Source organism: Nelumbo nucifera, chromosome 1, assembly GCF_055504915.1.
Source record: "Nelumbo nucifera cultivar China Antique chromosome 1, China Antique-T2T, whole genome shotgun sequence".
Taxonomy (NCBI): Eukaryota; Viridiplantae; Streptophyta; class Magnoliopsida; order Proteales; family Nelumbonaceae; genus Nelumbo; species Nelumbo nucifera.
Genome location: NC_142649.1, coordinates 184,263,231 through 184,289,569, shown reverse-complemented (window position 1 = coordinate 184,289,569; position 26,339 = coordinate 184,263,231). Strand labels below are relative to the sequence as shown.

The 26,339-nt window shown below is 38.1% G+C and overlaps 1 protein-coding gene across 1 annotated transcript in view; it reads right to left on the bottom strand.

The window, feature by feature from the left end:
• The window catches only part of LOC104596022 (puromycin-sensitive aminopeptidase-like), a 35,952-nt gene extending 11,055 nt beyond the window's left edge, over positions 1–24,897 (bottom strand). The window contains exons 1-16 of the mRNA XM_010257001.3: positions 24,818–24,897; positions 24,450–24,590; positions 24,033–24,108; positions 22,406–22,482; positions 5,716–5,832; positions 5,559–5,633; positions 5,353–5,460; positions 5,058–5,270; positions 4,874–4,935; positions 4,730–4,757; positions 4,549–4,635; positions 4,426–4,451; positions 3,608–3,671; positions 3,400–3,480; positions 276–323; positions 128–146 (exon numbers count right to left, since the gene is read on the bottom strand). Of these exons, the coding sequence (XP_010255303.1) occupies positions 128–146; positions 276–323; positions 3,400–3,480; positions 3,608–3,671; positions 4,426–4,451; positions 4,549–4,635; positions 4,730–4,757; positions 4,874–4,935; positions 5,058–5,270; positions 5,353–5,460; positions 5,559–5,633; positions 5,716–5,832; positions 22,406–22,482; positions 24,033–24,108; positions 24,450–24,512 (1,144 nt within the window). The 5' untranslated portion in view covers positions 24,513–24,590; positions 24,818–24,897. The remainder of the gene's footprint in view (positions 1–127; positions 147–275; positions 324–3,399; positions 3,481–3,607; positions 3,672–4,425; positions 4,452–4,548; positions 4,636–4,729; positions 4,758–4,873; positions 4,936–5,057; positions 5,271–5,352; positions 5,461–5,558; positions 5,634–5,715; positions 5,833–22,405; positions 22,483–24,032; positions 24,109–24,449; positions 24,591–24,817) is intronic.
• Positions 24,898–26,339: the final 1,442 nt, after the last annotated feature.

Genomic DNA, 26,339 nt, shown 5'->3' with positions numbered 1-26,339 from the left:
CAGCCAATGTTTTAGCATAGTCAAGTCAAAAAAAAAAAAAAAAAAGAAAAAGAAAAAACAGTCCAATTATGAGAATTTCTGACTACAACCAACAGCCCAAATTAAGATGGAGTTTTCTCAGGCTCACCGGTGTAGAAATTGTCCATCTGTCAAAATTTAAAAAAAAAAGTATAGGGACAGCCATTACATGCAACAGATGATGGGTAAAAAACTAATAAAATAAAAACTAAGGAACACTTCTGTCCTATGGAAGGGATGTTACAATAACAACCAACCTTGATATATGAATGTGGCCTTACAGGATGAGACATAGGACCAGCATCCTGAGAAATCACCACAATAGCAAGCATTAATGCAGCATTTTATACCATTATTAGGGTAACAAATCCCTACAAAAGGCACATTCAGCTAGCACAAATTATTGCACTGATTTGGAAATTGGACCACATAAAAATATAGGGGTCACATTTCCTATACAAGCCTTTAAAGTGGTTTAAGGAAGGATGGAAAATATGAACAGGCAAAACCAATGCACAATGAAATGTTTCCATCTCAACAAATTTCACAGTTGATTTTGATTGGTCTAAACTCCATGTTTATTCGCAAAAAAATAAATAAATAAATAACGTAATTATGACTGGAAAAACACCAAAATGAATGACAATAAGTGAAAAGCATTGATATTGTTACCCATTGATATTGTCTTGAGTATATTAGTAACAAAACCTGATACAAGACAATTGCTAAGAGGTTGGGAGTGGGGAGGATAGGGTATCAGTTACCCATTTACAATTTGCTGATGATACCCTATTGTTTTGTGAAGGGGACGATGTGATGTGGATTAGGAACCTAAAGCAGACAGTGCAGCTCTTTGCAAGTTTATCCAAATTAAAAGTCCAATTTCGAGGAGAGTTGCATTGCAGGTGTAAACATGGAGGATAGAGAGTTAGAAGTGTGTGCTGAAATCTTGGGTTGCAATGTCTCTCAATGGCCTTTAAGCTACATAGGTTTACCCTTAGGAGCCAACCCGAAGGACTCAAGCTTTTGGAATCCAGTTGTAGAAAAGGTAACAAAGAAACTGGCGTGTTGGAAAAAGGGCTACATTTCCCTAGGAGGTAGGATAACCCTAATAAAGTCGACCCTAGCAAACCTCCCTGTGTACTATATGTCAGTCTTCAAAATGCCAGTGGGAGTGAGCAGGAGCATTGAGAAATTAATAAGGGACTTCTTATGGGAGCCAAGAGAAGAGAAGAGATCACAAGGTGTGCCGGGAGATAGTCAGTAGAGATAAAAAGTATGGGGGTCTTGGAATAGGAAATACCCAAAAAAGAAATTATCTCTACTAGGGAAGTGGCTATGGAGAATGCCAAAAGAAAGAGAGAAACTATGGGCAAGGGTGGTGGTGAGCATACACGGGCTATTGGACAATGGATGGGACGCTGGATCACTGCAACGGGCTACCAGAGCTTCACCTTGGAAGGCCATACAAGCAATTCTACCTTGTTTCTTGCCTCTTGTAAGGTATGAACTCAATTCTGGCAACTTAATCAAATTCTGGGATCAAATCTGGTATGGGAACTCCCCTTTGAAAGACTTATACCCCTCTTTGTATTCTTTATCATGTTTCAAGTGTGAGCCCATTTCAACTTTCATAGTCCCTTCAAACTCAATCAATGGTTTTGATTGGAACTTTGGCTTTAGAAGGGGATTAAGGGATTCAGAAATTGATAGTGTACTCTCTTTAATCCAAAACCTTGAAGGAATTTTCCTTGATCCTGATAAGCCTGATAAAAGAATTTGGAAACCTTCCTCTTTGGGTCTGTTTTCCTGTAACTCCTTCAAAGTGTTAACCCAACCTCCCCTTAGTCCCCCTCAATCTTTTCCTGTTAAGGAGGTATGGTGCAAGCCTATCCCACCTAGGATTGCGGCTTTTTGTTGGGAAGTTGTACACAAAAGAATAAATACTTTTGATTGGCTACAAAGGAAGAGGAAAAAGTGGTGCCTTTCCCCAAACTGGTGTGTTCTATGTAAGGCTAATAATGAGACTTGCTTTCATTTGTTTATTACTTGTCCGTTTGTTGCTGGTATTTGGGAATGGCTTTTTTCTTTATTTGAATGCAGGTGGGACACCTCCGGCTGACATTAAAAGTCTCTTTGATCCAACTTCCTGTCCATGACCAAAGAAGATAGGTAACATCATGTGGAAGAGTGCTAGGGCGGCAATAATCTGGGTAGTGTGGGAAGAAAGAAATGCAAGAATTTTTAGAGAAAAGTAGAGAACAAAAGAGGCCTTGATTAAATCAATACTGATTAGAGTGGCTCAATGGCTGAAATCCTTAAGAAACTTCTCACATATATCCATTGATGATATCATTAGAAACTGGAAGATAGTGGCAGACTCAAATGTCAATAAGCAGCCTATTATTCCTATCTGGACCCCTCCAGAAAGAGGATTTATAAAGCTTAACTTTGACGGCAGTAGCATGGGAAACCCAGGAAGGTCAGGAATTGGAGGTGTATTCAGGGATGAGGAGGGTAAAGTGTGTGCATTATTCTCGGGCCCAGCAGGTGAAGGAGACTCACTAAAAGTGGAAGTAATGGCCGTTATGGAAGGGGTGCGGCTAGAACCATGAATGCTAGAAAGCTAATCATTGAAGGGGATTCCAAACTAGTGGTGACTTGGCTACTGGATGAGGAAAGTAGGATGTGGAAATACAATAATGAGAAGAAAAAGTTTAGATGGATCACAAAGGACATGGAACTGAGAATACAGTGCGTGAAAAGAACAGATAATTCAATGGCTTGTGCGCTAGCCAAGCAAGGGGTTTGGAGAATTCAAACATTTTGGGCACAAATGTAATTGTAATTATACCTAAAGTTAAAGGGGAGAGATAAGAGAGCTTGTCTCTCTCTCCCTTTCTCTTGTACACTTTCCTTTAAATTCAATGAAGTAATCAGTTATTCATAAAAAAAAAAGCATTGATATTGTTGAGAAACTTAGAAGAGAACAAAAACCATAAGGAAAAAAAACAGGATTTAGCATGGTTCAGCATCAGTGCCTGCATCCATGGGGAGATAGATCAATGCTTTACCATATGAGAGTGAAATACAACAAGATATGAAGATGACACCCTTGTCCTTACACCCATTCTACCTCATGGTCTACATCTCTCAATGCACACTTATTCACTCTCCACTAGAATTGTATTGGTTTAAATAAGGCCCATATCAGATGGCTTCTCGGGGAAGCCACTTACAAATAACATATATAAAATCCATAATTCCAATAATGCCCTTGTACAATTATAGAAATGCCCAAACATACTCCAATGCACTTCTGTTGTATTCTCCAGAATATGTACATATTCTAACAACAACAAAGATAATGGGAATCAGTACCTGAGGGAACTGGTAAGTGCGAAGCTTTGAAACATCTGCTATACGCTTAACTGTACGACTACCCATGTCAGATGAAAATTCCTGGCAAATACAACAGATTTCAGAAGCATCTCTTGAAAGGAAATCACGTGCATATGATAATGTTTCACGGAAAGGCTAAAGGGTATCATCAACAAGAACATAGAGAAAATGCATCATACTGTCATACCTGATCTCGAAAGACTGTCAGACCTTCCTTTAGGCTGAGCTGGAACCAGTCACGACATGTAACTCTGCAAAAAATGTTATGAATTTTAGGCAAACAAAATTGAACTCAAGCTTGCACATATGGCCAGATATCAGACTATCAGTACATCAAGAGGTATTTTAAGTTGAAAAGATATTGTTAAATAGTTTTCAATCCCAAGCCTAGTAACCAAAATGAACATAACCAGTCTGGCAAGAATGCATTTAAGGAATTTCTCAATTCAAAAAACCTATTAAATAAGAACAGCCCAAACCACTTGGGGGTAGAGAATTTGATAATTGAAGGGGGCTCCAAGGTGGTGGTGGGCTGGTTGAAAAACCCCAAGGATGTTATATGGTGCTACAAGAATGAAATGAAGAAATTTAATTGGTTGACAAGGAACATGTTGATTTTTACACAGTGGATGGGGAGATCAGCAAATGGTAAATAGGGAAGAACTGTTATGGGCTCAGCTGTTATTTCTGTAATTTATTCCTAGATTACTTATAAGCTTCTAGGAGGGGCTGCAGCTCACACCTCTCCGTGGGATGTTGTATGAAGTCACAACTCTAAATCAGTTTCTGGATTAATAAAATTATACTATTACTCATCAAAAAAAAGAACAGCCCAAAAATCTGGCAATTTGTGACTTAAAAAACTGCAATTTACCACTGTAGAATGGCATCATCAGGACCAAGCAATTAAGGTAAATAAGGAACCAATCAATGTAGTAAAATAATATCTAAGAAAATAGCAAACATGAATAACTTCTAAGAAAAAATTAAGAAACATGAACTGACCTGTTACCAGTCCAATTATGAAAGTACTGCAACAGTATAAAAGGTTAAGAAACTTGAATCAGTGTGAATTTAATACATATAGGACCAAATTCCAAAACAATAAACATTGAAGTGATAAAAAACCTCATGACCAATAACTCCCAAAATTGCAGCATAATCTGCATCTGTAGCAGTTTCAGGAGAAGCCAAGACAAGCTTTGAGTTGAATATCTGTTCAGAAGCATTTCAAATCATTTTCAGTTTGAGTGGGAACAGAACAGGTAATGTGTTAGTTGTTCTAGGGTCTTCAAAGAATTAACCATACATTTAGACTCTTATTTTCCATGGCTCCCCTGCAAATGAAGCAAGAAAAAGGAATATTATCAGCTACTAACATGAAACTGACAATGCCTAAAAAAGTGTTATTTTGTCCCAGAAAATAAATGAACAGTTCCATCCTAACACTTACATGTTGAAATCAGGAACAGCGACAATGTTGAAGAGATCAAGGTCATACTCAAGACCAAAAACCTGTTACAAGTGAGGCATAGAGAGAACAAGAGAGAGAAACATCAAAGCATTGTTTTAGAATCTTATCCAACTAATTCCCTTGGAAATTGAACAAAATAACTGTCTAGAAGATGAAAACTGACATCCTCATCCCATTTCATAGCAGCCTTAAGGGAATACATAGCATGGACAGTCTTTGGCAGGTCTTGCACTGGAGTCCAAATCCTCAAAGACACCTTTCGGCCTGAACGAGTAATAAATGTGTCATCTCTGCTCTCCAATTGACCAGCAACCAAGGCAAACAAGTAGCATGGCTTCTTGAAGGGATCCTCCCAAATAGCATAATGTCTTCCACCCTGCAATAGAATGAAATGGTAAATGTAAGGTAGCACTAGAACCCATTCCACTACCTCATTGCTGCATAAAATGTATAGTCACCTCAAGGTCTCCTTTCTCTATAAGATTCCCATTAGATAACAACACAGGATACAGGGTCTTATCAGCTTCAATACGACAAGTGTATATCGCCATGATATCGGGGCGATCCTGATAGCACAAACATCAAAGTTTAAAAAAAACAAAAAAAAAGATAAACAGAATAAATAATAAATTCATAAAACCCATTGTTGGTGGCAGGAATTAACCTGATAAAATGTAATTTTTCGGAAGCCCTCTGCTTCACACTGTGTGCAGAAGTTCCCAGAGGACTTGTAAAGTCCCTACAGACAAGAACTGTTACGTGAGGACAAAGAATAAGGATTCATCAGTGCAGGAACCCACAGATTTTAAGAAGGCATTCACCTCTAATGATGTGTTGTTCTGGGGATATATCTCAGTAACAATTTCCAGTGTGAATTTGTTACTCCTTGGTGGTGACAGAACTGTTAGATGGCGTGAGTCCAAGTGGAAATCTTCTCCCTACAAGACAGTAATAATAATAACAATAATATTTATAATAACTACAACAAGAAGAACATTATAATAATAACAATGATGATAAAAAACATATCACGAGTTGGGAACGCATTATACACATACAAATTATGATATATGGACAGGCACCTTTCCTCCCACCTCCCCACCATTTGCCCTGGCTTATGTCTCACCTCCTCCTTGGAGTAGATGGGTTTGAGTTGGTGCTAGTTCAGCAGGATCAGAGGTATAAGTTGCCCCAACCTGCTGTCATTCTTATACCCACCTATGGGAGCAAAATTATATTCAGTGGACAATAGGTGCACCTCTTAGCAATCCTAGAGCCAGTAGGGATAGCTAAAATTTCTCATTTGGTGGAATTAGCACCCCCAGTGGGATCACTACAGACTTACAATGTGCAAACCTGGATTTGCCGCCATCGCATAATGTGCCCCCATCCATATTAAGGAAGATCCCTCCAGTACCAACTGGCACAGGATTCTTTTCTTTCTTTTTATTGATAACAATTAAGTGGCACTGATCCTGATAGAAAAATGAATATGTTCAATAAGTGCCAAGCACCCCAAGCATAACTAGCATTGCAACCTATCCCATTCCTCTATCTTGGTACAGATGTTCAAGTTACAAGGTTCCTAAAAATATGTAAGCTCTATTAACCCTTGCCTAACCATGACATTAGCCACTAAATTTGCTGATGTTTTTGAACCCATGAATAGATGATTATTAGTTCCCTTTCCAGCTGACTTATTTCTCTCGTAACATTCCTATAATCTCTAGTTTCAGAGACCTCCTCACAGTGTCAAGGGTCTGGAGGTGGGAGCCCCTTCTTCAGAAGGGACCTAAATGACTGGGAAATAGAGCAATGGCTGGACTTGATGCATCTTCTGAGTACTATCAGGCTTGACAGATCAAGATCTGACAAAAGAGTTTGGGCATGGGAGAACTCAGTCTCATTCTCAGTAAAATCTTTCTACAACAAACTTTGCTCTGAAGAGGGGGTTAGCTTTCCTTGAAACAAGGCTTGGAAAACTGCACCACCTCCCTAAGTTGCCTTTTTGACTGCTGAAAACCTGTCAAAAAGAAGAAGACTGATGGAACCTAGAAAATGTTTAATGTGTGGCGAAAGCTCTGAAGACATGGAACATTTATTTCTACACTGTAAGTTTGCAAGGGAGTTTTGGCTGAAGGCTTTGAGATGCTTTGAGGTGTCTTTGTGCTTCCCAAAAGGTCTATAGGAATTACTTTGGAGCTGGAACCGAGCTGGTTTATCTAAAAAAGGAAAAAATCATCTGTGGAGTAATTCCATCAGCAGTTCTGTGGACAGTTTGGACAGAGAGGAACAAGAGGCTTTTTGAAGACAAGTACAATCCGGAAGACACAGTTCTAAAAGTTCTTTGGAGAAGACTTTATTCATGGGTGCCTTTTCACAAGTTTTTCAAGAACACTCCATACAATACTTTTTTTGGCAATTGCAAATATATTTGTGTCTAGCTGAATAGAAGCCCTTGGGATGTATAAAGTTTTGCTTTGTTTTCCTGCTCAGTGCTTTACTGTGCAGGTCTTATGTAATCCTTTTCTTCTTTACTGAAATACTTTACCTTTTCTCAAAAGAAAAAAAGAGCTTTCACTGATGTTTCACAACCACACCACAATCACTTTCAAGTCCACTTCCACCACTAACTCCCAGATGTTGAATGCTCCACTCAATCTCAAACCCAAAGCACTACGATCATTTCAGCTTATGTAGAACCTCTATTGATTATCAACACTGAGTAAATGGCTAGCATTGACCTGTTTCTGTTTCTAAGAACACTGCCCACACCCAATGCTGCAAAATTCCTAATGCTACATCCATCAAAGTCTAATTTGATTTGGGTATGTAGAAAAGGGCTCGAACAAATAAGATAAACAGATTTTGTTGTGGAGGAGGATGCCATGTGCTGCCAACCTCCAATGATATCTTCTGTATAGAAAGTGCCAAATAGATCTAGAGATTTAATCCAGTGCCCCACTTTTACTGAAATAGTTTCTGTGGACAGTTTGGTCATCTGCTGGGGGAGCCTTCTTACTCCCGGAAATGAACCCCCACTTTCCTCTACTACCATACATAAATCTTTACTGATTGTGACCATGCTAGATAATTAGTTCCATCTAGTTTAACTGTGGTCACAGTCAATAAGGAATCACTTGGAGTCCCCTGAACCAGTCCATATTCAGCACCACTTTTGTTTTCAAACTCTGAGGAGTACATCATGTAAACACTTCAAATATGATTTCAGATGACTTCTACAAGTATACTGAATGAGGACGAGCAAGAACTGAGTTCAGCCGACCACAAGAAGGCAATACACTGAGTTCAGCCTTCAAGAAGTAATCAGAAACTTCTAGGCACTGAGCACTCAGCCGAAGTACCTTTTCAAATCTGGACTTCAAGATAACCACCAAAGAAATAACCAAGATGAGTAAATACCAATTGGTATTGCTGAAAAGGCCTTTTTACAAACACAGTGTGGGCAATAGAGACAACCCCACTGTCAAAAAAGAAAAAATGCCTTAAGAACAGTTCGTGCAGCCCCCCAAAAATAGCCAAATATAAGTAACAATTCACAGCCTTGTTACAAGGATGTTTCGGCAGTTTTGACAGTCCAAGAAGGAGTGAAAACAGCCCAGAAATTTTTGGGTTAAACCAGATTCAATGGCAGCCGAAGGTAGTAAAGAACAACCAGAAATTTTCGGACACTTCAACAGTCCAAACACATCAGAAAATAACCCAGAAACCTGAGCACAACTTACAGTTTCGAGCTTCAAACCAGAACCAAGCTGTTCCCCTTCCTTTTTTTCTCTGATTCTTCCTGGTCACCAAACCACTTCTCCAAGAGATTCTAGTCTTGGGCACTTCCAATGACCTCCAAGAATCAGGCAACACGAGCCTAAGCTTCCAGCCCTAGAATATTGAAGTTCAGGCCTGCTCTGATACCATGAAGAAAACTGAAGAGAGGAGAGCTTGAAAGTTCGGCAATGAGGGTTTGAGAATGAGAGTTTCGAACCTGCTCTCTCTCAGCACCCTAACACTATTTTATTAAGATAGGTTTGAATAATTACAAGGAGGCCCTTAGTTGGGCAAGAATTTACAAAGAACTTAATATAGATAGGATGGGCCCAGAATAAGGCCCATTACAGAAAAACATAAATAACAAGGAAGAATAAAACAGCCTATGGGCCATTCGGCCCATCTTCTCTACAATTTCCACCTGTTCCTTGACAATGTGAAGAGGGAGCTTCAAAAGGCTTTCCACATCAACTGGCAGGTTCCATTTGTAACCAAATAAAGAGAATTCCCATCAAACTGTAGAATGACATCCCCAACCAAACCATCAATATCAAAACCTAGAATGGACGAACACCTGTAGATAATTGGAGGATCTCAATAAGGTTACAGCCTTTGAATTCCTTGGATGCCAAAACCTATGATTGTATGAGAAAGAGGATATACCCCAATAAAGTCACCAACTTGCCATCAAATACACAATTATTTATTTATCCATACACTCCAATATAAAAACGCACTTGCAATGAAGATGATGGCTTAGATGACAATCATAATGATGACTTTATGGTACAACTATCCTCTCAAACCGAGACCAATTGGTTTCCACAGTCAACATTTCCAATATACCTCTAGGACCACCCAAGTGAGACCAAACATTCCCAAGAAAAGAAATGACAAAAATCCTAACACTTGGAAATGAAGGAGATAAGTAACCAAGTCCCGATCCCTGAAGATACGGACCATATGGTTAAAACCAATGTTTTAAAAACTGACCCAGAAACGGAACCGTTCTGGCCATCGGTTTCCAGGTCGACAATTCAACCACCCGGTTCAAACGAATGACCCGTTCTAGCAAAAAAAATAAAAAATAAAATAAAATAATTAAAATAAAAAATGGCCAAAAACCATTGAATAGGTCGATGATTCAACCGCCCGGGTCAATGGGTTGTTGACCAATTCAACGGTTTTTGGCCGAGACTAGGTTTAGAGTAAAATAGAAACGGTTGCCTGGAGGGTTTCCGGTCTGAACTGTCCAACCATCTGGGTCAATGGCGGTTCGAAAACATTGGTTAAAACATGGAGAAATGGCACATGGTTGACCAATTATTTTTCTTTGAAAGACATTGTACTGTGTATTGTCTTTCCATTCCAACACTAGGAGGAACAAAAGACAAGCATAACATTTTTTTCTCCCAATAAAAGCATGATTGAAAAACAGGGTCTGTCTCCTACTTCATTTCTTTACATAAAATCTCTCCACTTTTAACATAAGGAGGTGAGAAATGATACACCAAAGAAAGCGGTTCAAAAGAAAAGAGAGTCATCTGCCAATAATCAAAACCATTTTAAAATTGAAAGAGAATGAATAGGAATTCTTTTACAACAAAAGAAACTATGACAAAAAAAACACAAAGGAATAATGAAGCAAAAATAGCATCCACCACTTAATAATTCTGCATCAAAAGAATCCTCAATAGGGCAAGCAACAACAACCAAAGTAAAAGCTACTCTCAAAATACCATCAACTCACATTACCCCCCTCCCCCCAAGAATAACTTTTAATAGACCTGCCTCAAAAACATATTTCACCAAATTGCCTTTTTTATCTTCAAAACTCATCTAATTTGTTTTGTAATCTCTGTTTTGAAGTTGGTTTGTCAACTAGACAACCAGCACTTTGAGATGTACTGTGTTTTTCAGTTTAACGAAATTTCCTTTTATCCTTCAAAAAAAAAAACTCATCTAAGTCAATCAGCACAAATCCACCCTAAACTATACTCAACCAGTTCTTACCTTGAAGAACAAACCCACATTCCACCAAGATTAGAAAACTATGCCTACTTTTGTGCTTAATATATCTAGATTACAACACCCATAAACACCATTTATGGGAAATTATGATTCAATATTAGCACTTTTTTATGAATATTCAATATTAGCACTTGTCACAATCCCTACAACTTACTCTCAAAGGTTCAAGAGAGTCTTGACTTTTTATTCAAATTACTTAATATAAGTTCATAACAAATGCTTTTGAGGTGTTACAAGTTAACTTGATACAATGCTGTCTTTTTTCACATTTTTATAGATACACTTTGCATTAAAGAACTGTGTTCATAACCATATTTAATGAATCACAATGTGTAACATAAATCTCTAATAAGCATTTGGTGAAAGTTTTAGGCTTACACCAATCATTTTTAGATTACTTTTTTTTATCAATGTCATTTTTAGATTATATTGGTATGGGAGGCAATGAAAATAGGAGTATCCATTTGGATAAGAAGAACCTCTATTTTCAGTAAGCTTAAGTGAAGTCAAATGAACCTAGGGATATTTTCTCTCCATCAACTATTTGATATTATTTTTCATGGTTTAGATTAAAAGGAATAAATGGTTAGAATATCCTTTTAGTAGGGGTGAGTATATGTAAGTCTGGTTTTTTTTTATGAATGAAGAAATTTATTAAACACAGAGTAAGAGTCACAAGCATCCCAAGAAGAGGCACAAGATGCAACCTCTTCGGAAAACTAAAGAAAGATTCTCAAATAAAATTTGAATAAGTTACAAGGTGGTCCAATACAGACAGTCCCTAGAAGCCCCTTGTTTGGCTGATGAATCAGCTATAGCATTTGCTGATCTGCTCACCCTCTGAACACTAACTGTCATATTGCTAGTCAGCCAATTCACTTTTTTTAAGGAGATCTCTATAACTCCAAATGGCAGAATCCGGTTTCAGGAACCATCCCACCACCACCTGTGAATCACCTTCAATTAATAAATGTTCCACTCCAAGCTGGTTTCCTATCTGAATCCCTTTCACAGAAGCTATCTCTACTCTTGTAGAGTCACCCACCCCCACTGGTCCTGAAAATAAGGAGATAATGTTGATATCCTTATTTCTTAGGACTCCTCCGATACCCAAAGGTCCTGGGTTACCCTGGATACTCCCATCAAAGTTCAACTTAATGACACCCTCTGGAGGAGGTGTCCATTCTACCACTCTTCTAATCTTCCTAGTAGAGGTATTGGCCACTACTAGCCAATTTCTCCAAAGATCATCAAAGGAAAAGTTAGCAAATAATTCTAAGGTTTTCAACCAATGGATTGCCCTTGTCAAGGTGCAATCCTTCACCTCAGATAGATTTCTTTCCTTTTCTAAGAAGATTCTGGCATTCCTTTCTTCCCTAATAGTCCACAAAATAGCTGCTCTGATACATTTCCACAAATTCTCCCTTGTCATGTGTGCCATCCAGAAGTAGATGGATTAAACAATATACTTACATCAGATGGCAGGTGGTTCCACCATAGTAAACTTCCCAGCAGAACACAGCAATTTTAGGGGGGATAGGTCTAGCCCAAATTTCTTTAACAGAAAACTCCCCAAGAGCTGAGTAGAAGCAAAGGGATATGAGGAAAGAGGCACATGTAGGGTAGGGGTCCAAATTCTTCTCTCAGGTTTAGTAGGATCCAAGCAGACAGACTCGAACAAGAGTAGTAACTCAAAAACACAAGCAGACACCTCATCCCTTGACCCCTTGATTTTCAACATCTAACAAAAGGAAAGGAGTTGTTCACTTAGTACTATTCAAGCCTTAGATACTCTTAATCCATTCCAGATTGAGTTAGTGCTTCCTCATCTCTTTCAACCTCTTATTTCTATGTTTGAGTTCTTTTTGCATGTTTACTATTTCATTTGGAATAGCAATTGCCTTTTTTTCCTTGAAATGGTAATGTACCATACTACTATATTGCTATAAAAATTAAAGGGCAAATTTCTTAAACTACCCTTATGGTTTAGTTAATTGACTAACTCTCTACCCTTACTGTTTACATATTGTCTTAAAGTACCCCTACTGTTTCTGACAATTGACATCGCCAGTAAGTGCTAATGGAAAGAAATGAAATGTCAAATTTGCCCAACACTATTCCTCAAATTTTCAAAATAAAACCCAACCGATAAAGAATTTGCTTCAGCTGAGCACTATTGATTGTAGAAGATTCTTCCATTTCTTTCTTGCCACATGACCCAAATAGTAATTTTCCAACAACTTTTGGAACACTGTATCAGCTGAGCACTGTCAATTGCAGAAGATTCTTCCATTTCTTTCTTGCCATATGACCCAGAAAATGGCTGCTGGGATAACACCCCAAACAACTTTCCCTTTTCAAATCAAACCTTCCTGCTACCATCCATCTATAAATTACTTCACTGTTTCTAGACGGCACAACAACCTCTTGCCCCAAACATGGCCAAAACTCTGTTTCTGATCAATACAGAAAAGTACAATGAAGAAGTAGGTGATCTGCTGACTCAATAGAACCTTCAGAGAACATAACTTCTGTCTGCTAAGGTCATGCCTCTTCTGGACAGATATCTTTTGTTAGAATTCTGTTCATATAGGCTGTCCAGATAAAGAAAGCCACTTTAGAAGTTACATTTTTGCACCAGATCCTATTAGCAGGAACTTCTTGCCCCTCCCGGACCTTACTGGATGTAGAGATTAGGCCATCAAATTAAAGAAGATGTTAATTACTTTGGCTTTTCCAGGGAACAGAAGCAAAGGCGGTGCTGGGATGGTGGAGGGTAAAGAGGGTGTATCATCCCTAGTGCTGCACAGTGGAACAGCGGGAGGGAGAAGAGTTCTTCTGGAATTTCAACCATTTCCAGAAACAGTGGAAACGGAAATAGTGTGCCATCTCCAGGACTGGCAAACAGTGGAAAAGCGGAAATAGTCGATGAACTTCAACTGTTTCCGGATATGAAGTAAGAGTTCTTCTAGAATTTCCGTCCAGTTGGCCATGGGAACAGGGAGGGAGAAGAGGGAGAGAAGAAGGTAGATCTCTAGTTTGAGGACGATGAACAGGTCACAGGAAGGGTATTTTAGGAATTTAAAAAATACCAGTCACGTGATGTCACATGTGAACGGAGTGTGACGGAAAGTTAACGGCAAGGGAGGTTTTAGACAACTGTCAGAAACAGTAGGGGTACTTTAAGAAAATATGTAAACAGGGTAGAGTTAATCAATTAGCTAAACCATAAGGGTAGTTTAAGAAATTGGCCAAAAATTAAATGATTACATATCCATGTACACCAAAGCATTGTACAATGGTAATGTACAAAAAGTGTAATTCCATATATGTTTAAAAAAATAAACAAAATATCTGCTATGGGAAACTCCCCCGAATAATTCATGCAAGGATTAAAATATCGATACACCCAATACCCAATGTTGGGTATTAGTGTGTATTGATATGACTAACACTTTTTTTTTACTTTTTTTTATTTAAAGAGTTGGGATCTATCCTTGGAGTGTTTCAAATGTTTTAAAAAACCTTTGTTTTGGTGTATCCAAGCATATATGTGTACATTGATACAGATACGATACACCCCGATACAGGTGTATTGTATCGATATTTTAATCCTTGGATTCATGTACAAATAACCATGAAAAAAGATGCCTTTGAATTTTCCTTGCAGTACAGCCTCCAGGCTAGATTTGTTCTCAAACACACAAGCATTACTCACACCAGAAATACAACAAATGGTATTAATGCCCAACTGCCCTTACAACATTTCCTTTATTACTTAATATTTCAAGATGCCATCCATGAAAGAACTTAAGAATTGAGTCTGAGAAGTGACCTCTCCATCCAAAAGTATCCAGGAGTGCTGTCCATATGTTCATGGTAAAAGGACAATGCAAAAGTAAGTGATTTTCAGTCTTGATCTCAGCCAAATAGAGGGTATCATTGACACCACCCAGCACCATGTCCCTACTCGAGTTTGTCCACTGTTAAGGTTTCTCTAAAGTTGCAATTCAAACTAAGAATTCCACCTTAGATGGTACAGCTGGGTGCCATTTTTGGAGCTTGGGAAGTCATTTGAGGGTTGAGAGTCCAGCTTCTAGAAGAAGGGTTTACAGAGAAGGAACTTGACCTATCATCCATATCCTTCTATTTCTCAGGCTCACTTGTGGGTAACACTTTCAATTTCAACCTCCCAATTGTTCAAGTTTCTGCTAAACCAAGGGTTCCATACAACTGTTCTATTCACGACTTCATAACAATCTTTGACCAAGGCATCCCTGTTGTAGAGAACACTAATGTGGACCCCACTAAGGTGGTCCCCACTGTTCGTATGTCAGCAATAAGTTATGATTAGGATTAGTTCTTTATGATAAGATTAGGACTAGCCTTTTATAAGATTAGGATTAGTCTTTTTTTCAGCTTTATCTTATCTTATCTTGCCATGTAAGCAACTCAGTCCTTTTACAAGTATGATACTATGTATATAAATTTAGGAGGGGGCGGCTGTTTCAAACAACAACCCAACTCTCTTTTATAAAAATCTCTCTCAAGCTCTCTCTCTCTCTCTCTCTCTCTCTCTCTACCTCTTCTTTTCTTATTTTTTTCTTCTCCTTTTAAGTGTCTGTTCAATCTTGAGCGACTACTTGGTATCAGAGCATTTGATCTTGGGTTTCTCATGTGGAATTAATTCAGCCGACCACATGAGAATTATTTAGGACTGAGTTTTTTTTTCATTCGACTGATTCTTGGAAATTACAAGAAGTCTTCAGCAACTGTCCAAGGATTGGAAAGTGCTCCTTGTAATCAGGAAGAATCAGAGAAGAATTAAGTGATCAAGGTTAGGTCTTTGATCAAGATTGGAGGTGCCAATCAGATCTTTTGGTTCTCTCATCAAGACTGAAGTTGGCGATCAAGAAGATTTCTCTCCGAGATCAGTTCTGTTTCAGAAGTTTCTCGGGTTGATCAGAATCAATATCAGTTTTGAGCAAACTGAAGTTGGTGATCAGAATTTCAGGAAGATTTTTTAATCAAGATCAGGTTTTTTTCAGAAATTCCTGGGTAAGGTCTTACTCCTTCTTGAGGGCAGCAGCAAGGATAGCTTAATTTGTGAGGTACGGCTATATAGAATTTTTTTTTCTTTTTCTCTTCTAGGGTTTTAAGAGAAAACCCTGAAATCCAGGACTGTTACTGTGTCTGGATAAGAGATTAGACTTGTTTTTAAGTTTGGCTGCTATCAGATTTCTGTTCTCTGATCTCTGTTTTTGGAGTTCTGTACCTAGGCCAACTGCTATTAGTTCACAGATTTAGTAGGCTGATTGATACAGTGATACAGTGAATTGGAAATGTTTTCTTTCTCTGAATCTGATTTCTGCTTCTAGACCTACTGTCGTTAGTTTTCAGACCCAGTAGGCTGATTGTTACAATAAATAGAAGGTGTTTTTTGCTTAACCCCTAACCAAGAATGGAGTTCAAGCACCAAGGGGAGGGTGTTTTTGGGACTGGTTCAGGTGGCATGACTGAAAACACCTTCCAGATTACAACTGTAAAGTTTGATGGTTCAAACTACTTAGAGTGGGCCCAATCAGCCATGATGGCCATTGGAGGAAGAAGAAAGCTGAACTATTTGTTGGGAGATGTGAAGGAACCAAATAAGGAGGATCCCACTTATGCTAAGTGGATTCAGGAAAATTATTTGGTGATAACATGGCTGTGCAATTCCATGCAGCCACACATCAGCCAAAATTACTTATGGGCAAAAACAGCTAAAGAAATATGGGATGTTATTGAAGAAACCTACTCTTAGCCCCTTAATGTTGCTAGGGCTTATGAGCTGAAATGTGAGGTTAAAAATCTCAAGCAAAGTGAAAAACCAGTTTCCATTTATTTTTCAATCTTGAAATCCCTATGGCATGAAATTGACCACCTTGAATCAATTGAATGGGAAAGTCAGAAAGATGCACAGATTTACAGAAAGCAGATTGAAACTAATAGAGTGTTTGAGTTCCTGGCTGGTCTAAATTCAGAATATGATATTGTGAGGCAGCAATTGTTGACAAGAGACAGTGTAACTCTGTCCCAGGCCTATTCCTTAGTGCACAACGAAGAGACTAGGAGAAAAGTTATGCTACAGCAACAGCCTTTTGAATCAGCTATGGCAGCAATTAAGCCCAAATCTGGGGGTGATAAGGAAAGAGACATGAAGAAGGAAGCTAAGAAGTACCTAGTATGTGAGCAATGCAAGAAACCTAAACATACTAAAGAGACTTGTTGGAAGTTGCATCCACATCTAGTTCCAACAAAACTCAAAAACAAAAAGGGAAATGCAAATATGGTTGTTAACACTGATAGTACAACCTCATCTAGCACAAGAGGCAATCCTCTAGACACTCTAGTTGTTGTCCGAGTTGCGCTAGTTCAGCTGGAAAATGAAGTTGGTAATTCAGCTCCACCTCCTCAAACACCATCAGCACCCCCTACCTCAACTTTTGCTCATTCAGGTAATCGGGCCTCTGCTCACCATGCCTCAGTTGCAAGTAATACAGAACATTCATGGATAATAGATTATGGAGCATCTGACCATATGACTGGCTTGTCGTCACTATTTACTACCTATCACTTATCTTCAGGCAGAGACAAAGTGTCCATTGTTGATGGCTCCCTCGTTCCTATTTCTGGCAAGGGAGACATCAAGTTGTCTAATGCTATTTCCTTATCTTCGGTTTTGCATGTTCCTAAGCTTAGTACTAACTTGCTTTCAGTTAGTAGCATTACAAAAAAACAGAATTGTTCAGTAACCTTTTTTTTTGATCGATGTGTTTTTCAGGATCTGGAGACAAGGAAAGTGATTGGGACTGGCCGTGAGGTAAATGGAGTCTATCTACTTGGAGGGAGTCCTCATTGGGAAGATAATGAGACTAAGAGGTCTTATGTTTCTCAGTCTGTTGATCAGGCTATGCTTTAGCATAATAGGATGGGTCATTTATCTTTTCGGGCTTTGAAGAGTTTGTTTCCTAGTTTATTTGAATCTATCCAGATGTCTAGTTTGAAATGTAAGAGTTGTGAACTTGCAAAACGCTGCAGGACAACCTATTCATTAAGTAATAATAGAAGTAATATTCCCTTTGAAATTATGCATACTGATGTTTGGGGACCTTACCATACCACTGCCATGGGGGGTACGGATATTTCCTATTGTTTGTTGATGATTATACTCATTTTTCGTGGATTTATCTCATGCGTTCTCGAGATGAGGTTCCAGCATTAACTCAGATCTTTCATCAGATGATTTTAACCCAATTTGGGGTCAAGATCAAAATTTTTAGACCTGATAATGCGAAAGAATATTTGCAAACTCATTAGCCTCCTATTTGCTTGAACATGGGATTATCCATCAGAGTACCTATCCTCATACACCACAGCAAAATGGGGTTGCTAAAAGAAAGAATAGACACATATTGGAGGTAGCCAGAAGCATTATGTTTACCTCCAATGTGCCTATACGTTTCTGGGGGGATGCTATTCTTACAGCAGTGTATCTCATCAATAGGATTCCTTCACGGGTTCTTGACATGAAACCTCCATTTACCCTCTTATATCCTGATAAAGAGTTGTTTACCATTCCCCTTAAAACCTTTGGTTGTACATGCTTTGTTCAAATTCTTGGCCCTCATCGTTCCAAGTTTGATCCTAAGGCCTCAAAATATATTTTCCTTGGTTATGCACAAACTCAAAAGGGATATTGCTGCTATGAACCTACTTCTGGGAAAAGATTTGTCTCAATGGATGTCACTTTCTTTGAAGATGTACCCTATTATCCAAGGGTTTCTCCTCAGGGGGAAAGTAGTAAGGTTGGGATTAACTCGTCAGAAGTTCCTTTACCTATCCCATTAAGTGAAGAGGGGTGTAATGGGGAGGGCTGTCAGAGATGCAGGGATGTGAGAGTCTATCACAGACGATGGAGACAGGTTGATTCAGGGCATCAATAGTGCAGGCCAGTCCCAGTCTCCTCTACAAATCCAGATCCCGGTACCACAGTAGCCCCAGTTCCTTCTGTAGAGCCAGATCCAAGTACCACAGATACTACAGATGAGAGGCATCCCACCATGGAGCCTTCACCTTCATTAGATGATCTTGATCTTCTCATAGCAGTTCATAAGGGCAAGCGTCGTTGCATCACATCCACAGCTCAAAGCATTTCTCAGTTCTTGTCTTACGATCATTTGTCTCCCTCCTATAAGTCTTTTCTTGCATCCATTGCCGACGTTCCCATTCCCAGAACAATACAAGAAGCATTGATAAAAGTAGAAATGGATGCCCTCATCAGAAATAATACTTGGGAGATAGTTTATCAGCCTAAAGGTAAGAAACCAGTTGGATGTAGATGGGTATTCACTGTGAAACATAATGTTGATGATTATATTGAAAGGTATAAGGCCTAGTTAGTTGCAAAAGGATTTACTCAGACATATGGTATTGACCACTTGGAAACTTTTGCACCAGTAGCAAAAATGACCACTATTAGAGTCTTATTATCTCTTGCAGCCAGTTACTCTTGGTCGTTGTATCAGATGAATGTTAAAAATGCCTTCCTCAACGGAGACTTGCAAGAAGTTTACATGTAGTTGCCTCCTGGATTTTATGGTACAGAGACAGGAAAGAATGTTTGTCGGTTGAACAAAGCCTTATATGGACTAAAACAGTCCCCCAGAGTTTGGTTTGATAGATTTAGACAAGCCCTTGAAAGGTTCGGATATGTACAGGCCCAGTCAGACCACACCTTGTTTATTAAGAGAATGGATTCTTCCTTAACCTTGCTTGTTGTATATGTGGATGACATTGTAGTAACAGGAAATAATAATACTGAGATTGAGTCCCTTAAGCAACTCCTTCATCAAGAGTTTGAGGTAAAAGATCTGGGAGAACTACAATACTTCTTGGGCATTGAGGTAGCCAGATCCAAGCATGGGATTTTTGTTTCTCAAAGAAAGCATGTTCTTGACCTACTGGAAGAAACAGGAAAGTTGGGTGTTAAGCCTGCTAACACACCTATTGAACAAAAAGCACAAGATCAATGCAGAGGGTGGAGAGCCCCTTGAAGATAAAGCTATGTTCCAATGGTTAGTTGGAAAACTTCTCTATTTTTGTCTCACTCGACCCGACATCAGTTATGCAGTCAGTGTGGTTAGTCAATATATGCACTTTCCTAGGACTACTCACCTCCTTGCAGTTGAGAGGAGGATACTAGCATATTTGAAGAGGTGCCCAGGCATAGGCATTTTATTCAAGAATAATGATCACATGAAGATAGAAGTGTATACAGATGTTGGTTGGGTTGGGTGTGTTGATGATCGAAGATCTACCTCTGGATATTATGCTTTTGTAGGAGGTAACATTGTCTCTTGGAGGAGTAAGAAACAAAATGTTGTTTCTCGTTCCAGTGCTGAAGCTGAATATAGGTCCATGGCAAATGGTGTAGCTGAGATTCTATGGTTGAGATCATTATTTGAGTTAGGTATTGTTTATGAGAAACCCTTGATGTTGTACTGTGACAATCAGGCCGCCATCAATATAGCCCATAATCCGGTACAACACGACAGAACTAAGCATATTGAAGTGGATCGACATTTTATCAGAAAAAGGGTTACATCTCAAGAAGTATGTCTTCCATACATCACCTCCGACATGCAATTGGCAGACCTTCTCACCAAGGCGGTTTCAAGGAAGAAGTTAGAGGCAGATCTATGCAAGTTGGGAATAACAAACATTTATTCCTGACTTGAGGGGGAGTGTAGAGAACACTAATGTGGACCCCACTAAGGTGGTCCCTACTATTTGTATGTTAGCAATAAGTTATGATTAGGATTAGTTCTTTATGATAAGATTAGGACTAGCCTTTTATAAGATTAGGATAAGGTTAGGATTAGTCTTTTTTTCAGCTTTATCTTATCTTTATCTTGCCATGTAAGCAATTCAGTCCTTTTACAAGTATGATACTATGTATATAAATTTAAGAGGGGGGCGGCTGTTTCAAACAACAACCCAACTCTCTTTTATCAAAATCTCTCTCGAGCTCTCTCTCTCTCTCTCTTTTCTCCCTCTTCTTTTCTTATTTTTTTCTTCTCCTTGTAAGTGTCTGTTCAATCTTGAGCGACTACTCCTGTTAAGTGCAGTCATGAATAGCAATAGCCTAATGCTTAGAAGCTTGCTGCGGCATCACAATAGGTTGAGCTCACCATAAAGCATAGGTAAAAGAAATTCCATGCAAGCTCTGAGAATGCCCTCTATAGGGGAAAATAAAGAAAGCAAAAACACAAAGAAATAAATATTATTCTTAATTTCAAGCCAGGTTTGTTTCACAATGTGAAATGTTTATTAGTTCATAAGTAAAACATGTTTCTAAGTATCACATCTCTAAATGCCTATACTACAATTATATATTGTAAGCTCAGGCTTGGCCCAACATTCAACTGCTAATTGAATTTGGAACTTTCAGCCAGCGCAGGGCATCAAGCATCATAAGTTGGCCCTAGCTTGTCTAAAACCAACAGAATACCTTTTCAACATTACTGCCTTTCACACTTATCTAAGAAAACATTACTGCCTTTCACCTTCTAAGACCCTCCACACTGCAGAACAGTCAAGTATTGGGAAAAGAATGCATATAATAATATGACAACTCATTCTGCAACAAAAGATATGGCCTTAAGAGTGCATTTGGTGGAAAAAGATACATGCTACCTGCCACTTTTTTTAATAAATAATAATTCCACAGAGAGAAATGAGAACAAAAAGAGAGGTTTCATCTCCTTGTAGAAGATTACAGAGAGACCCCATGCACAGGCCCCAACAAACAAGAAACAACTGATCAAACACAACCTAAAACCCCCTAAAAGTCCTAAACTCCTGAATACAGACCCATAATATAAATGTTTTCAATCTTCCCAATAGCCACCTCCACAGGAGCTTCCTTCCCTTCAAAAATTCTGAGGTTCCTTTCCTTCCACAAAGATCAGCATATGATAAAGAGAAGAAGACTTCAAAATAGCTTCGCACTTGCTGTATCCCAACACCAACCAACAGGAAAACAAGGCAGGTCCCAGAGAATGACCAACTGTCTTCTAAAGAGCTGTACAAAGTGATTACAACTTTATGGAGAGATCATAATGAATTAACAGGTGCTTCAAGATTCCACCTCCAATCCACATAGAAGAACCAATCATCCATCTCCATGCCTTTGGAAATAAGATGGTTAGGTTAGTGGTCAGAATCTTGTACAAGATGGCTGCCCACAAAAAGGAGATTATGGATGGAACATGTGCCTCCCAAACTTTCAAAAAAAAAAACGATCCAATAGACAAAACCTCCAGGACCTTCATAATATGCCTACCCAAAAGACCCCTGTGCAGGCTTTCAACCCTCTTGAATCTTCACTCTACATGCATTGGGATCCCACAAAGGACCTCTAACAGAGTAGCTAAGATTCAGACCCCCAATTATTCAAATTTCTACACAGCCTGGGAACCCACACTAGATGACCCCCAGAAATCTCATAATACCCCACTTGACAAGATAATGCAGATGATAATAATGGCACATTTGATAATGAAATCAAAATGTGGAAGAATATTTTTAACTACAAATTCCAATAAAAAAGTTTTGAAGACAAGTAAACTTCTAATAGCAACAGCCTCTGCATACCTTCAATTCTTCTCCATTAACTTTAATAGATAGTAGCTTTAAATCTTGCCCATCCAAGACCAAGGGTGAAGCAGTACCTATTGCAAAAATGAATAAGGAGGGGATAAGTGGAGAAACCTCTAAAAATAGTTAGATGAAGAGCATCAAGACAAAACATAAAATAGCAAGAAAAAGCATCAAGCATGGTTTATAAATTCTCAGATCAAGAACAATGTTCTACGAGACATGACCCCACAAGTTCACTTTAGCCTCACTTATATAGTCAAAACATCTTGAAAATCATTCGTTTTGGTACAGTTGCAAGGTTGGTTTATTTATTATCTACCTGGCATTGTTGTCAAGGAATTGCATTGTGTAGGTGCCTTCATAGATCACAATTCACAAGGCAATTTTGTTTGGTAGAGGGTTCACCTTGTGTGGACACCTCAAATTATATAAATATGGTGCCAGCCTTAGTTCATAATGCACTGGCCTAAGTATGTCAAATGACAAGATAACCTTAAGTCATTAAATGATATTTAACAGCATGGATACACCAACTTGAGTGGATTATATATTTTGAGAGCTGAGACAAAAATCCTAGATATGCAATGATTTTGAGAGAAGAAGAGAAGAGAAGAGGAAGACAAAATAGACAATGATCCATTGATTCCTGCAGTCCAGGTATGTTATTAATTTTGTTCTTTTCATGTTATGTTGTCTTTTGATCTTTGTGTCTTCCCCTCTTTGTGGAAAAAAGGGTTTCTGCCCTTTACCTTTTGCCCTCATTCATCTCTCTCTCATTCTCCCTCCCTCTCATTCAAGGCTTCACCCCTCCACCTTTTTTGTTTTCTTTGTAATTACCTTCTTTCTCTCTATGTTTGACCCACTTAACCATAAGAAGCCCTGCCTTTTAATTTTCTTGTTTATTTGTTTATTATCTTACATCTCCCTCCTTCCTGCCTTTTAATTTCCTTGTTTATTTGTTTATCCCCCCCCCCAATTGCGGAACTAGAGATTTAATATGTGCATGTTTTTCCTATTTCTTGATATTCTTTCAATCTAAAATAATAAAAAAGATAAGTATGGTCCATGTCAATGTGGAAAATAATATACTGGAAACCTTCAACCTTTTTTTTCCAAAATGTGCCACCAACACAGGCACCTAGGAAGCAAGCACTTGACTATTACCTAGAGTCGCCAATGAGCCAAAGTCACATGATTCAGACATGATTTGAGTAAGCTACCCCTATGAATAGAATACAGATCTTTGACTATAATATTTGGTTTAAGTTCATTTTGATCACTGTGTTACACTTCTCACTTGTGAATGATTGAAAATTATTTCCAAGCATGAGAAAACCTTCATTGAAAGGCTTTGATGCATACAACAATCTAAGCAGTGAATCTGGAGAAGGCTGGAGAAAGCCAAATAAATTTTTATCTTTTGGAAAGAACACCCTAGGTAACAAATGATAAAGAGCATCAATAAAAGGCCATTGCCCAATGTTGGTCCCAGCTATCTGGGGTCTTGGATGGGGTACACTGGATATGGTCCTAACCTTTGGCATTTTTTATGCAAAGGAGCATCATAGTTGCAAGAAACTACAGAAAACTTACCTTTTTTTATAGGATATTGAAAACTTACCTTCCTCTCTGGGGAAAACGGTTATTTCTGAGCAAATAATTGTTTTATCCTCGCCTAGAGAAAACTTCAAATTGACCTGATCCACAAAGTAAAATGCTTAGCTAATGTGAAAGCTGAACCTAGTTACAGAATGGGCACAATGAATTAAATATAACATAATGCAGGTTAAGAAGTTCTCGTATAATGGAGATTGACATGAAAAGAAATGTAAACGCACACAAAAATGACCCCATGAAGTTCAAGTTTGAGCCAATGCTACAACCAATATGCGGAGACAAACAAAACTAACTAAATAAGAAAGCACACAAAAATAGCCCTATGATGTTCAAGTTCTAGCCAATGCTACAACCAATATGCAGAGACAAACAAAAATAACTAAATAAGAGGTTTTTAAAAAACCCAAAGCATCCAACATACTGTATGAAAGTAGTAATCTGGCAACTTGTAATCCTTCAGAAATATCTCTCTTGGAGTTTCCATTTTGGATTTTTCAACCTGGTTTAGTGGTCTTTCTGTTGCAACTGAACAAATCAAGCTTCTGCTGGGTTGTTTAGTCCTCTGCAATAAATTTGAGGCATTCACGCAATCAATAAAGTTAAACTTAAAACATTGAGGAATCAACTAAAGAAATAAAAGCAGCCTACAGGCATCAATTAAAAAAAAAGAACCAAAACCTTAAAAAATCACATGACAAATTCTCTAATGGTGAAGCATGCTAATTGAAAAAATGTGTAAATCATGACTACATCCCAGCAACGCAATGTAGAAAATGCAGAGAAGCTAACCTCCAACTTCAAATACTGTCTGTTTCTAGAGAAATTATTCACTGGATGCTGAAAAAGACTAGCACAATGAGTGGCCTTGATCTGCAAGAAGGAAACCTCAAATCATTATAATATAGGGAAGAAAATATTTGAAAACCTTCCTAAATGCATTTAGTTGGGAAAGAAATAGCGTAAGGAGGACACTCCTTCAAACACATGTAATATAAGTAAGCCAGAGATTGGGTGTGTTGAGAAAAGTGGTATTGATACTTTGAATCATTTCAAACTAGAAAAGAGACGGCTTTTGTAAGTCTTCAGAAAAAGTAACCTCAATTATGAATGTTGCTCAGACACAATTCTGCTTTAAATGTAATCAATGTATTCGAAAAAAATAAAATATTCAATAAACATTAATTGCACATTTGGATTCTATGTATAATGAAATAATCCTATTGTGGTCTCCAATTGCATCTAAGAGCACAAGTTCACTATCTAAAGTATAGCAACTTCTGATTGCCAATAAAATATAGAAATGAGGTGATTCCAACAAATGAAAACGTCTCCATTCTCTAAAAATCCAGAAAGGCCACCATTCTAGATGATGGATTTGTGATTTCAAGCATCATGAACTAATCTACAAATTATTACATTTCACATGACGTGGATCTGTGCGTGTTTTCAATAATCAGCAGAAAGGAAAACACGACAAATTTAGCACCCATAAGAGGATCTTCTACAACATGAATGTTTTAGATTTCGAATTTTCCACATCAGTAAAAAACAAAACAAAAAGAAAAAAAACATGTTCTTAAAAAAAAAAAACACGTTGGTTTTGTTTAAAAAAAAAAAAAGAATACATGTTTTTTAAACCATCAAAATGATGGGTTTTAAAACAATAACAAATTTTGTAGTATAGAAATTATATAGTTTATGGAATATGGCCCATATATTAAGGTTTATGTTTGGCTTGTATGAGTTTCCCTACCTTTTCATATCTTTTCTTTCAAACCAAACACAGGATAAATAACAACATGAAATCATGTTCTTTAAACTATGAATTCAAAAACATGCTTTTCGTTCCAGTTTTGAAAAAATAAATAAATAAATAAAACGTATATAACCATAAAATGTTTTCTGTGTTTTTGTATTTGTTTTCAAACCAGCTGGATTTATTTTGCTTTTGAAACTTGCGAAAAGATAAACAATTCGTGTTGGAGAACACCCCCCTAAAGCATCACTTTAAAGCGTTTAAAATCCCATAATGGCAAAGAAACGATAACAATGACAGTGAAGAGTGAAGAGTGAAGAGTGAAGAGTGAAGCCATGTATAATAACAAGAGAATAAGTAAATGAGTATTGGAGAATCACAGTAGATGAGACAATATAGCCAATTAGACCTGTCCTTGCAAAGCTCGAACTTTTATAGGGCATAATCAACCGAGCCGTTTAATTGAAATATTCCTGGCTAATATACTATTAATATTATCAGTGCAAAATCAAACGACTTCGCACAAACCAACCCGAGAAACGAGGACGAATAATA